This window comes from Bos grunniens, chromosome 2, assembly GCF_055505025.1.
Source record: "Bos grunniens cultivar Pamir isolate PY7600 chromosome 2, Bosgru_T2T1.0, whole genome shotgun sequence".
Lineage (NCBI taxonomy): Eukaryota > Metazoa > Chordata > Mammalia > Artiodactyla > Bovidae > Bos > Bos grunniens.
In genome coordinates this window covers 3,055,098-3,069,243 of record NC_141166.1, presented here as the reverse complement: position 1 = coordinate 3,069,243, position 14,146 = coordinate 3,055,098, and the positions used below count along the sequence as shown (strand labels likewise).

Genomic DNA, 14,146 nt, shown 5'->3' with positions numbered 1-14,146 from the left:
GAGACTGGCGGGCTACGGCCCGTAGGGTTGCAGAGAGTCAGACATAGCTGAGCGACCAAGCACACGCACAAATGAGAGCCCCTATGCTCTCGGTGGTTCTGGACCTCAAGGCAGCTAACACAGGCAACATGCTTATTTAGAACAGCATCTCCAACACTTATTTTGCTGGAAAGCCTCCGACGTCTGAACTGGAAGGGCTCTTAGCCAGTACGGACTGCAGGCTTCCTGTTTACAGGTGGAGAAACGGAGGCTCCCAGAGGGACGGTGGTGGACGCAGGTCCCCACCCAGAATCTTTGATCAGGACTGAGCCGTTTGAAAACAGAGGCTGAGTTTTATTACTCCTTTTTGGTCCTTCTCTCCACATCCTGCCCTGGGAGCAGGACGCTATAAGAGGCTGATGACTGAGTTGAACGTCTCATCTGGCCCTTCTTCCAATGCAGCCCCGAGGAAAGGAGCACACAGACAGACTCGGGCTTGGGTCTCAGGACAGCCGCTTATTACCTGTGTCTTTAGGAATTCGCTTCTGCTAGTGAAAGGTCAGGTCTCTCATTTGTAAAATGGAGAGACTGAGTGTCCCTGCCTCTTAGGATCACGGTAAGGATGATGAAGATAACGCATATAGGCGTTGAGCGGTGAGCCTGGCACACGAGAAAGGCATCATGAATGTCATCCAGCGTAACGAAAAGATTCAGTTTAAGTTATTAATTAGAGAGTCCCTCCAGTGCCTCCCAAATGGGATTCGGTTCAGAGCTCCCGCCCGCCCGCCCCCAAGCAAACAGCAGGGCTCCAAACTGGGACCAGATGAGCTGCACGCAGCCCTGGCCCCTGGATGCTGCTCATCTGGAGGATGGGATGTCCTCCCAGGCCTTGTGGGAGACACCTGGGCTGGCCTTGGGGCCTCTCAGCTCTCAGCCTCTGTTTCTAGAAGAGACACGCAGACTTCGGAATCTCGGAGCTCAGGACGAATCAGACTTGTTTACCTGCAAGGAAGATGTCTGCGAGGTGGGGGTCGGGCCCTCAGATGTTTAGAAATGAAGACTCCTCCGGGGAAAGGAGTCACCGGTCACCAGGCACATGTCCTGCCTCATGCGCCTTCCCCACCCTTCCCGGTGGCGGGGCTTTCTGCAGACTGAGATGGGCATCTCCGCCCAACATTGGGGGTACCATATAACCCCACACAGTGCCCCGCGGGCTTCCGAGGGAGGTGCCTGACCCTCTGCTGGGGGGCAGGGCTGGAGGGGAGGCAGAAGGGGCGACACAGGAGTACCAGGGCCCTGCCCGACCTGTGCCCACCAGCTTTCTTGCTGATTTGGATGCCAGCCCTGGGACAGCAGGGATTTCTGTCTGCCGGGTCCCTGGTGCCTAGAACAGCGCCTGGCACACAGGAGGTGCCCAGTATGACTGCTAGATGAATAAGCCTGGAGTTTCGAGGGTGGAGCACTGGGCCCACTAAGAATAGGTGGCCTTTACTAATCACAGCCCCTGCGCCGGGCACTCCCTGACTGTGTGAGTCTGTTTCCACGTTATCATGGAGTCCTCAGAACGAAGCGGACCCTGTTACCATCATCTCCGTTTTGCAGAGGAAACCAAGGGCGAGGGAGGAAGTGATGGAGCTGGAATTTGCACCAAGGCATCTGAACCACTCTGGCACCTCCCAGTGCCACTGAAATGAGATGACACAGGATTGTCAAATCCTTGAACTACAGGCTCTTAGAATCAGAGGCCAAGACCGCAGAAGTATCCAGCCCTAAAATCGAAGCAGTGCTCAGAGGGCTTCAAGGCCCCTGCCGCCCCGTCCACAGCAGGAACCCTCTCACCGGGGCCTCCCATCCCCCGGACATCACACTTTGGCTTGAACACTTCTGGTGACAGGGATCTTAGCACCCTCCAAGGCAGCTCTGACTGTCACTAAGTCGGGATCCTAGAACTTTAAGGAGCCTTCATGCTCATTTCGTTTGGCCCCTTTATTTATGGATGAGAGATTAAGTATCAGGAGAGGAAACTGATCTGTCGAGGGTGATACAGCTCATCAGAGGCAGAAACCAGTGGGAACCCAGCCTGCGGCTCCTGGTCTCCCCCTCCCCAGCCCCGCTCCAGGGCCTCGCAGAGCAACTGCATCCTCCAAGCCTTCTCTTCTCCAGGCCAAATGCTCTATTCTTCCTGTCTTGATTTGGGGGCGGCGGCGGGGGGGGTGTCAGTCTTTGTTCATTCTTTAAAACTCAACATGTATCGATCCCTTTTTTGCTGGGATCAGGCCCAGTTCTCAGGCCACGAGTCGGGGGAGAGCCAGCCCCGCCCTGGAGCACTGAGGGTCTGCAAGGGGAGCAGCACGTGGAGCATGGCTACCTTGGCCCCCGCGCCGGGGATGTGCCTGGGTTCTGCTGCTCCCCCTGTTCTCAGCCCCCCCCCCACCCTTGGACCTTGAGTGACACCTGTTTCTGAGTCCCCTGGGCCAATAAAAGCACTGCCCTGACAGCCAGGACGTTTTACAAGGAGCGGCCAGGCTTCAAGGTGGTGGGAAGCAGCCGTGGCCGCCAGACGCGGGAATGAGAAAGCACCCAGGAATGTGCCCAGGAGAACAGCTGCAGGGGGATCAGAGGCGGAGGAGGGAGGCCCGGCCGGCAGCTCGGGTGTCACCCCAAGGGGAGGGGGCTGGGACGAGCCGAGCTGGCTGCGCCGCCCATCCGCGCCCCCTGGGGTCTCCCTGCGTGGCGGCCCAGGGCCTCCCACTCCGGGAGGGGGGCGGGTGGGCAGAGGGAGGTATGCTGGTCCCCGAAGCGCTCAAATGCCCCTTTGCTTCTAGCACTTTGCTGCTTTCAAATGCCAGGCTCGAAGTCCGTTTCTCCTTCCCAGATGGAAAGAGCCTGGGCTTGGCACCCACAGGCCTGAGCTCTGCGCACACATCCCCAATGCCATATCACTGCTCAGTCTCTGCCTGTGATGAGTGACCACCCTGGCCTGACAAGGGGGTCTGAGGTTCCCTGGGGTCCCGTGGGAGGAGCCCCCAGCTGCTGCCCCAAGGCAGATGCCCAACAGAAGCTCTCGGATCCCTCTTGGATAAGACAGAAGAGCCCCCAGCAAGCAGCTGGGGGCAGCCCCTCGGCAGACTCAGCTCCCCATTCACGGAGGGACCAGGCCAAGACGGGCTCCCATAGGAGCTGTGCATCAGCCCCCGCTTCCTCCTCCGCCCCTCCCCACCCCCCGACCCAGCCAGGCCCCCAGAGACTCTGCCTTAGAGAACTACAGACATCGTGCAATCTGAGAACTCAGCTCGGGGAGAGGAGGCGGGTCCTTCCCCCATCCCCACTGCAGGCCTTGAACCCTAGACAGACGCGGCTCTTCCTGTGCCCCACCTTCAGCAGGCCCACCGATCGGGCACGGGCACTTTGCGGGCGTGGATGTCCACAGGGTGTTCAAAGTCTGCTCACCCTTCCCCAGATGCTTCTAACTGGCCAGGAATACGTGCCCAGGCAGCTTGCATGCTTCCCATAACAGGAAACTCATTACCCACCCTAGGAAGCTAGGTCTGTTCTGGAAAGTTTTGTCCTGAATCTTTCCTCTCCTCCTCAGAGATGTGGAAGTGTTTATTTCCCGAGCTCCCTCTCTTGTGGCTGAACTCATGTCCTTCTTTCCTCTGTCCCTTGCCCTTTCCTCCTCTCTCTCTATCCCTCCTTCCTTCATCTTCCTGAAGTTCTTGTCGGCAAGAGGAGGGAGGCATTCCAAGTCCTCACAGCCCCTCCTGGCTTCCCTGGGGCTGTCCGAGGATTGGTTAGTCAGTCGATTAACATTTGCTGCCCGTTTACTCTGTATCAAGTGCTGGGGGCATTACTTGTCTACACAGCCCCTGGACTACTTGCCACAAAATCCCCACTCCTACTCCAGGGGGCCCACTAAACACCCTGACCCTGGCCACCCCCTCTCTCAATCCCGGTCTCCAGATGACTTGTGTGCTATGGTGCGTGCTTAGTCACTTCAGTCGTGTCTGACTCTTTGTGACCCCATGGACTGTAGCCCACCAGGCTCCTCTGTCCATGGGATTCTCCAGGCAAGAATACAGGAGTGGGTTGCCATTGCCTCCTCCAGGGATCTTCCCCACCCAGGGATCGAACCCACGTCTCCTGCAGCTCCTGCACTGAAGGCGGGTTCTTTCCCACAGAGCCGCTGGGGAAGCCCCTCCAGATGACGCCCGCAGCGCAAAGCCCGGTGCCCCTCACCTGCACGCGCGCCTCGGTCAGCTTGGTCCTCTGCGCCAGCTCCTCTCGGGTGTAGATGTCTGGGTAGTGGGTCCTTTCGAAGGCCTTCTCCAGCTCCTCCAGCTGCTCGGCCGTGAATGTGGTCCGACTGCGGCGCTGCTTACGCTTCAGAGGGAGGTCGGGTTCTGACTCCACGTCTGAGCCCTCATCCAGACGGTTCCCTACGGCCAAGCGAGAGGGCAGGAGAGGGCGGGGGCCCAGTGAGACGGACAGGAGCTGTGTGCCCACCTCCAGGCCTCCACGGCACTGAGGGTCAGATCCCTCTGAGTACAGGAAGGACGCCCCTCACGGCACTGTTTATCAGAGCGAAGACTGGGACGCAACCTCCCTGCCCACCCTAGGGGACGGGTTAAATACCTTATGGTCCAGCCATTAAAAACACAAAACCCTGTAGTTGGGCATCTAGGTTCTTACCACTGACACGAAAGAATGTTCATGACATAGGACTCGGGGGATGGTTTCATGATGAAGCACATTTGTCAAAATTCCTAGCACTGAATTCTCCAAAAAGGGGAGAATTTTTCCCATTTATTCACTGTACCTCAATCAACGTGACTTTTAAAAGAAGACAAGGCACAAACCAGCGTGCAGAACCGAAACCCACTTTTGGAGAAAGCATGCGTAGCACATTATGGAACTCTACACTCAACAGGTGAACAAACGCGAACCTTCAGGATGACAGGACTTTTGTTTTCTTTTTGAAATTTGTTTACAGTTTAATATTTTTTAAATGACAATCACTTAGACAATGATGCGATCGCATTTTGGGAAAACACTGCAGAGACTAAGGAGAGCAGGAAGAAAGGAGAGGACCAAGGAAGCGGGCAGACGCTTGTGCCCGGAGCTGGCAGCCAGGGAGCGTGGATTCCAGGCTTGGTTCTCTCCCAGATGCCCTGAACTCTGACCTTGGGTCTCGGTTCCCCCATTCTTCTCTATGAAAGGTTAAGACTGTGTGACTTCCACACCCAGGCCCTTGCTGGGACATTCCAGGATCACTGAATGATCTTCCAGGCTGGAGGAGGAGACCCCACCTGGTGATCTTGGTCATGACTATGACTCCCACCCCATCATCCCCAGTGTTTCCACCCTGGAGCCTAGGAGTGGGTGAAGGCCTTTGCTTCCTTTGCAGAGAGAGCTCAGGGGTCTGGGGCCAGCCCACTTCCTGACTCTGGATGGGCTGTCAGGCCAGGTATCTACTCCTGTTCCACGTCTGGGTGAGGAAGGCTGCAAGAAGGGCTTGATCAAGCTCCTCAACAGTCAGAGCTGAACATACCTTGGGGACTGAACTGACTCTCTGCCCACAAAGCTTGGGCCTCTTGCCCATCCCTGATCTGGCAGAAGGAATGCTAGCAAGGGGCTCGCTGGGGCTCTGAAACTGCACCCTCAGGAGTGCCGGGGGACCTAGAGGGAGCAGGGAGAAGGGGGCTGGTGAGAAGAGGAAACCAAGGACGGGAGGAGAGAAAGCAGGCAGGGACAATTCCCCCCTCCCCACGCCTGCGTCTCCCTTTCCCTGCTTCGCTTTCCTCGCCCTCCTTTTCCATCTCCACCTTCAGTGTTCCTGGAAGTATTCTATGTTTTCTCCTTCCCTCTGCGGAGCACCGATGCAGCACCAGCCGCGTGCCATGCACGGACTATGAACGCAAGCCGTGTTCCGGGAGATAGCCTGAGTCGAGCCTCAGAGTGCATGTGCCTGCACTACAGATGGGAGGAACTGAGTCACAGAGAAGTAACTGAAGCGCCCACAGTCTCAGCGAGCGTCCAGATCCCACCCAGGCCCTGCTTCCCTGGTTCCCGTCCTGTTCCTACCCAGTGCCTTCAAAGGCTGGCGACAGGGACAGGTCGAGGCTCCTCCCACAAGGGACAACCTTCTCCCAACCCTGAAAACAGCACAACGCCTAATGCTGCCTCTTAGGTGCCGAGTGAAGGTGAAGGAACAGGCCTGCCGGGCCGGGGGGAGAGTGTGTGCAAAGGTCTGGCGCACCAAAGGGCACAGTGGGTGATGCTGTCGTGGGGCGGCGCCCACAGCTGGCAGGTCTCGGGCAAAGCCCCCTTTCCCCCAGATCTCTCCCCCGTCCTGCTGACGTGGCCATCTTCCCAGGGGGCGCTGGTGGTGAAGAACCCGCCTGCCGATGCAGGAGACATAAGAGACTTGGGTTCGATCCCTGGGTCAGGAAGATGCCCTGGACGAGGAAATGGCACCCCCTCCAGCATTCTTGCCTGGAGAATCCCATGGACTGAGGAGCCTGGTGGGCTAGAGTCCAGGGAGTCACGAAGAGTCGGACAGGACTGAAGGGACTTAGCTAACATGGCCAGTGGGAAGTCATCCCTGCTTTTCACTGGCCACCGATGATGATGCCACGCAGCAAGGAACCAACGGCAAGGGAGACGTGCCTTCATCGCTGCCCGTCTCACCCCTAAAGGCAGGGACCTGGGGTGGGTCCAGCCCCTCCCTCTGCCCTCTCCCAGCTTCCCAGCTCCCCATCACCGAGAGGAGGCCTTGACGGGCACAGCTGGCATCTGGGGTGCTTTCCCCAGCATGGCTGGGGCTCAGAGCCAAATACAACTAATCCCAAGGATTCATTTCCTGAAACTCACTGCATAGCTTCAGTTTTCTGACATTGACAAGGAGAGAGGGCCCTTGGGGCCTCAGAAGGAGGAAGCCGAGGTTGGCAGGAAGGGAGGCCCGCCCACAGACGGGGAACGGGACAACCGACTCTGTCGTCTCCTGGGGACTTTGGGCTCGGACAGCAGCTGAGGCGAGGAGCAGGGTTGCCCGGGCAACGCCTACGGGCAGAGATTGAACTCAGAGCTGTGAGGTCAGACCGGGGAGGAGATGCGAGCCCCAGTCTGATGGCGGAGGCACAGCCCTGTCCTGGGAGAATCTCCAGCCTGATTAAGTCTCAGTTCAGTTTAAAGCAGTGCCATCTAACACAACTTTTCTGTGATGATGGAGATGTTCCAGGTCTGCGCTGTTCCACAGGCAGGATCAGCCGCCTGTGGTTCTGAGCGCTTGAAATGTGTCTAGCACAAGATCTGAGTTTTTCATGTTATTTCCATTTTTCTGCAAACTTGCATCGCCACACAGGGCTGGTGGCCACCCAAAACGACAGAATGTCTTTAGCACTATTGGTCTCTCTTTTTAACAAGGAGAGGACAGGCTTCAAGTTCTTTCTGCCCACACTAGTCTCCGGTAGAATTTAATGACCTCGTTTGTTTTTAGGATATTGGTTTGTATGGGTCCCAGCTGTCTGTGGGCTTCCCAGGTGGCGCCAGTGGTAAAGAACCTGCCTGCCACTGCAGGAGACACAAGAGAGGCAGGTTCCATCCCCGGGTGGGGAAGATCCCCTGGAGGAGGGCATGGCAACCCGCCCCAGTGTTCTTGCCTGGAGAATCCCATGGACAGAGGAGCCTGGCGGGCTATGGTCCATGGGGTCGCAAAGAGTCAGACACGACTGAAGAGACTTAGCGCGCACACACCTGTTTATAGGATGTGATACGTGTATTCCCTTTACAAGAAGATCAGTTTCCTTGAATTCGGTTTTTAAAGATAACTTTGTACCGAGAAGAATATTCCTTAATAATAGGGCAGGCTGGAATCAAAGTCATGCACGCAATCAGCAAATGACCGATGGGGGATAGGTTCAAGGTGCTTCTGATACCAGACCTTGCCCAGCCTCAGAGCCTTGCCACCCAGTGACTTCGGGCTTTCTAGGTGTCTCATGGAATTCTGCATTTATTTCTCCCCTTGTCTTCCTGTCCTTCCTGCCCCTTATTCAGCATGGATCTGGGAACTCCACAGGCCCAGAGAGACACCTGGGTGGGAACCTAGACCGGGAAAGGCAGAGCAGGCCCCTACAGGTCTCTGTTGACTGAGAAGACCTAGGGGCTTCCCTGGAGCTCCAGGAGTTAGGGCTCCATGCTTCCACTGCAAGGGGTGCGGGTTCGATCCCTGGTCAGGGAACTAAGATCCCACACGGGCAAAATAAGTAAATAAACAGGAAAGAAACAAAAATACTCACTTTAAAAAAGAGAAAAGAATGGAGGGTCACACTAGGATGCTGTGGTTGTCATAACAACCTTCTGGATGCTGAGTGGGGAGAGCAGGGCCGGAAGATGCAGAGAGAGCTCTAGAGAGTGGGGCTGGGGCCTGTGACTTAGGCCCTGGAAGGGATCTCCCACCTCCTCTTGGCCCTTCTCAGGGGAAGAATCTCCCACCCCATGTTAGGTCTGTCTCATTCTTCTGTGTGCCAGCCTCATGCAGACCTAGGAAGCGGGCACTGTTGGCTCTTCTACAAACAGGGAAATGGGGCTCAGAGGTTCAGTAACTCAAAAGAGGCCGCAACACTGTGCCACACTCATTCCTGGAGAGGGGTGGGGAGGAAGACACACTGGGAGGGGGTCTGTAGGGCCCCCAGGGCAGCTCTGGTCTGGCCCAGAGTCCTTCCTGGGAGGCCTGACACCTGGATTCTGAGGTCTGTCTCCGCCCTCGCTGCGTGGCATTGGGCCTGTTGCCTCCCCTCTCTGGACTCCACTGTCTCAAGGCGAAAACGAGGACAGTGATGCATCCTTGCATTCCTCACTGGGTGCTTTGAGAACAGAATGGAATAACGACTTTCAGAGGAATCTGGAGCCTGTAAAGGGCACGTGAAGGATTGCTATTATTACTGTTAATTACTGATGATGATGTCATGACGATGATGATAGAGAAAAAGGAGCCTCAGGGCACTGCTGCTCACCCAGCAGGGCCCCCAGGGTCAAGTCCTCCCCTGGCGAGCCTGGCCTCTGGGTGCAGACTGGGCTGCCAGCACGGGGCCGGGGACACGTGGGAAGCACGGGCATGGGCTTGCATCCATTAAAGAGGCTGGATTTGGGGGGCGGGCTGCAGGGGAGCGGTCTCCCAGGCAGCTGCGGCTCTTCCTCTCTGGCTCTGAAGCAGCTGTGGGTGGAAAGGCCCCACAGTGGGCGGGACAGAGCCTGGAACGGGTCTGGAGATGACTCCAGGTGAGGGATATCATGAGGGACCCTCTCTCTGGGTTCCCAGATCCTGTCTCACTTAGGGAGGTGGGGAGTCCAATACAGTTCCTCCCTTGGAGCCCTCCCAGTCTTAGGAGGGTGAAACAGCCTCTGTCTCAGGAAACTCCCGATCGGATGGAGGAGGCATCACCCCTGCACTAGCAACTTCCCCGTCTGATGGAGGAACACTACTTCCAGATGAGCTGGGGCCAAGGCTGTCGTAAAACAGGGAGACAGCTCCGTGGGATTTGAGAGCAGCCTGAGGACAGAAAAAGAGAGGAGAGGCTTCAACAGGTCTGCTCTGGCCAGAGTCCAGCCCAGGCCGGGCTGATGCAAGTGGCCAGAAAACCACTGGGGGCAGCCCTCTGGTTCTCGCCCCAGCCTCTGCCCCTCCTCCGAAGCTCCCTGGCTTTCACAGCCACTGACCGGGAAGGCCTCCGTTATGCCAGTGAGGCCCCACCACCCTTGGGCCTGCCCACATGTCCAGATTCACCCTCCGCTCCCTGTCCAGCTCCCAGCTTCCTAAACGACCCAGCCAGGCTGCCCCACGCCTCCCTGCCTTTGAATTCCAGCCCCCTCTGCTCACAATGCCTCGCCCTTCGTTGGCGCACTCCTGCTCATCCGGCAGAACACAGCTGGCGGGTGCCCTCCCCCTCAAGTCTTTCTGGGTCCATGCAGACCAGGCTGGTTTCACTTGCGTCTCATCCTGGAGCTCTCAGAGCTCCTCAGGAGACATCAAGCTGGGCTGTCGCTGCGTCTCTTGGTCCCACTGGACCAGGAGATGGAGGAGTGTAGCAGAGACCGGGCCTGGCACCCAGCAGGGGCTCCGCAAAGCCTTCTTAAATGGATAAGGGTTAGCAGAACGATCACAGAGTTCCTTTCAAACTGACACTCTGGAGTAGTCACCATTCTCCCCTTCCACATGCACTCCACAGTTTACACGCCCTTTCAATGTTCCAACACAATCTCTCCCGACAGAGGGTCAAGTAGGCGGGATTAGCCCCATTTTACAGATGGTGGGGGGAATCAAGGTCACTGAAGCCGGGAAGACCACCCAGGACTCAGGACTCCCAGCCGAGTGGAAGCCAACTTTGCTATAATTCCCAGGTGATGGAGAATTCCATTTTGGATCATGAAAGCTAAAGCAGCTTCTGCTCCATCCTACCCCGACCTTCAAACTTTCTCTGTTCTCCCGAAAGTCTGGAAACACGATGGTCACAGTTTCAGGACCTACCCATCTCTCAGAAGGCGGGAGGGACCTGGCCACCTCCAAACCAAATCCTTTTCATCCCAGATCTGCAGAAGGCAGCAGGGAGATCCTGAGACTTGGGGTCCTCATCTCAGCTGCCCCCAACTCAGAGACGCCTTCCCATCCCACTCCGGAGCCCCCACCCGCACCCGCGCAGCCTCCCAGCCCAACCTTTATTACAGTTTAACATAGGCCGGCCCGGAGCCGCGGCAGAGAAATGAATCACATAATAGCTGATATGCGTTTTAATCGAGTAATTCGGGCAGAGCCGAGAGCCGGCGAGTGCGGGCTGGGTGTCCCTGAATACCAAGCAGGCCTGGGCGCAGGCCTCGGAAAATGGAAAAGTCATTTACAGCTCAGCTGGGGGCCGGTGAGCAGGGGCCGCGGCGGGCGTCCTCCCGGTCCCTCCGCGCGAACTGCTCAGCTGTGACCAGCACATGGTGTGCGCAGCTCCTAGGGTCCCTCTGCGGGGTCCAGGCCAGGCAGCTCACAAGGGGCCGGGGGACCGGGGGTGGATGGAGAGGCAGGGATCGGACCCCAAGTTACGCCTCCCTGGAAGCGACCCCCCCATCCACCTCCTCTGCCCACACTGCTCTGGGCTACCCGTCTCAGACTGTCGGGGTCCTTAATGACCCCCTCGCTCTCCCATCACGCCTCCCAGGCAGCCAGCCCAGCACCCAAACTGGGAGATGCAGCATCCTTCTTATCTGCAAGCCCACCCCCACCCCACCGCGGTCCAGCCCCACAGTCTGTCCATCTCTCCCTGGACTCCCACGGTCGTCTCGTGCCCCAGCGACTGCCAGCCTTTGCATAGGCTGTGCCCTCTGCCTGGAGCACCCCCTCATCCCCCTTCTGGCCTGCCCTTTGCAGCAGGCCACCAAAGAGGGGCATTGAAAAGCACAGGCCCCGACACAGTTTGCCTGGATTCTGTAGACTTCACGTGTGTAAACATGGATAACAATGGGAATTCCCTCCCCCTGGCCCAAGAGCCACTTGCCTTGCTCTGCGGTTTCCTACAGCGCGCACCACAGACAGATGTGCTAAACGTCCCTTTTCATGCCTGTCCCCACCCCCTCCATCATCCTGGTCATCACTCGAGTCCATGTTCCAAGCAGGTGGGCGTTTTCTCTGCTGAATCTCCAGGGCTTGGCCTAAAGTGGACACCCGCATATTTGCTGAATGCCTGAACGAGTAAACGAGTGAGTCTGTTAAGGCCACAGTGCCAGGGACAAGTGAGTGCTCTGCGTGCGGGAGCTGCCGTCAGCTTTGGGCCACTCCTCCAGGGAGCCCTCCAGACACAACCTCTCCATCTGAGTCTGGAGTGCCTGCTTCTGTGCCCTTGTGGCTGGGGCTCAGCCACACCGTCCACATGGATTCACTTCAGTCCTGCTCTCCTAGAGGCCTCCCGAGGGGACTGAGGCACTGGTGATGTGGGGATCCAAATAGGTTCTATCTGACTCCAAGTGAAGTGAAGTCACCCAGTCGTGTCTGACTCTTTGCGACCCCGTGAACTGTAGCCCGCCAGGCTCCTCTGTCCATGGGATTCTTCAGGCAAGAATGCTGGAGTGGGTTGTCATTTCCTTCTCCAGGGGATCTTCCCAACCCAGGGATTGAACCCGGGTCTCCTGCATTGCAGGCAGACGCTTTATCCTCTGAGCCACCAGGGAAGCATCTGACTCCAAATCTCACGCTATTTCTCGGCGACTGACTGATGCCCCGTGTCACTCTGCCAACTCAAAGAGGAGAGGGAGGGGAGGAAAATGTGACAAAACTTTTTCTTCTTTGGGAAGTGTCCCTCTAGTCCCAGCAAACTACCTTAGAAAACAAAAGAAAACTCTGAACCTTAAGTAGATGATTTGCATTGTAAACAATTGTGTCCGTTGGGGTATTCTCTGATTGCAGTTTCCATGGTCACAGTAGAGTCCTGTCCTCGGGCACTAGAGGGCGCTCTTCGTACATTCCTGCCAGGAAGGGGCATCTCCAGGAAGAAGGAAGTAGTACTGCTAGAAATAGCAGTGTGTTGTAGTTCCAGAATTCAGAGCCATGTTTTTTCTCATGATGGATCCAGAGATCCCGCTGCCCTGAATTGTGAAGCACAAATCACGTTTAGAGGAGAAGGTAGAGTTGGTAAAGGGCTGGAGCCGTCTGAGCCAAGGGCACTCAGTCAGGGAAGACTTCCTGGGGACAGAGTTTAAAACCACGTTCACCTCCTTAAGGCAAGAGGGTGAGCTGAAGGTAGGTGCTGGGCAGACAACAGAGTTTGCTCTAACAAGGGGGATCGCCAACGGGGCCTCTTCTCACAGAGTGTGGCCGAGGCTGCAGACACTGAGAGAAGGTGGGCAGAATAGAAGCTGTGGGATCAGATGGACCTGGGTTTGAATTCTGGATCTGTCTCCCACCACTATCGATGCTGAATGTGTAATTGACCTTCTAGCCTCATTTTCATCCTTTCTAAAATAGGGGCAGTGATGCGAGTCAGGGAAGAAGGGAAGACAGAAAGCCGTCTGGAGGCTGAGCTCCGGGAGTGTAGGTGACTGAGCTGAGCTGAGCCATCTCTCCTTTCATTCAGACAGAAGCCTGGCAGGTGGGGAGCCGGCCCTCTGGGCTCAGCCCTCAACCTGCTGTGTGACCTTGAATATGTCACTCACACCCCTGGAATCTCTATTTCCCCATCCGCCCACTGGGAGAAAAGCCATCCACCTGCCCCTTAGGGTACGGATGCAGCTGCATAGATGGAAACTTTGAGAAGTACCACAGGGCACCCTTGACGCAGTGATCACAGCCTGCTCCTCCACTAACTCAGGAAAGTTGCTTCACTCCTCTGGGCCACAATTTCCTCCTCTGCAAAATGAGGGAAATCATAGCACAGACCTCACAGAGTCGTCACACACGAAAATTAGTTGAATTACTGCAAGACAAGGCTTACAACACTGCTATGTATACAGTAAGTGCTCAGTATATGTTAGCTATTATTGTTATTGCTATTACTATCGGTGCCTGAGTACAAGAACTTCATCTATCTCAGTAGCCCTTGGAGGTAAGCTCATTTGCCCAGCACCAAGCACAAAGGCAAGGAATGCATGAATGAATGAACCAGTGAATGAATGAATGAACACATGAATGAATGAATGAACACCTCTCTGTCATTTCTTCCTTATTCTCCTACGGTGGGGGCTTTGCACAAACACGGTCACACGCACAGAGCCCACATCACACCCGTGGGGGCGGGCCATCGCAGACACACGTGGTGCCCACGGACAGGAGAGGGCGCAAAGGTCTCAGGTGAGCCGTCCAGCTGGGGCACCAACGCTGGCAGGGCTGAAGGGGCCAAGCAGGGCGGCAGGCCCCCAGGAAGCTGATCCGGGGAGGCCCGGGGTGAGGCCTCAAAACCAGCCGAGGGGAAATGGCCGCAGCTGGGGCCCCAGCGAGCCAGATGCAGCCGCCCTGCGTGGCAGGGAGGGAAAGGCAGCTTGGCCACCCGTCCGTGCCCCACAAAGCCACTGTGAAAAGACCATATGCCCAGGGAGCCAAGCCTGCCGGACCCCCCTTCCCCCACCTCCCAGCTCCCCTCTCCCCCTCCTCAAAGCTGCAGCCGCTAGAAAGCCATCACAGGAAGTGGGGTGGAGAACC

The 14,146-nt window shown here is 56.8% G+C and overlaps 1 protein-coding gene across 1 annotated transcript in view; it reads right to left on the bottom strand.

Moving 5' to 3' along the window:
- Nucleotides 1-14,146, bottom strand: part of PAX7 (paired box 7) — a 105,759-nt gene that overhangs the window by 45,791 nt on the left and 45,822 nt on the right. The window contains exon 5 of the mRNA XM_086364763.1: nucleotides 4,216-4,415. Coding sequence (XP_086220889.1) covers nucleotides 4,216-4,415 — 200 coding nt within the window. The remainder of the gene's footprint in view (nucleotides 1-4,215; nucleotides 4,416-14,146) is intronic.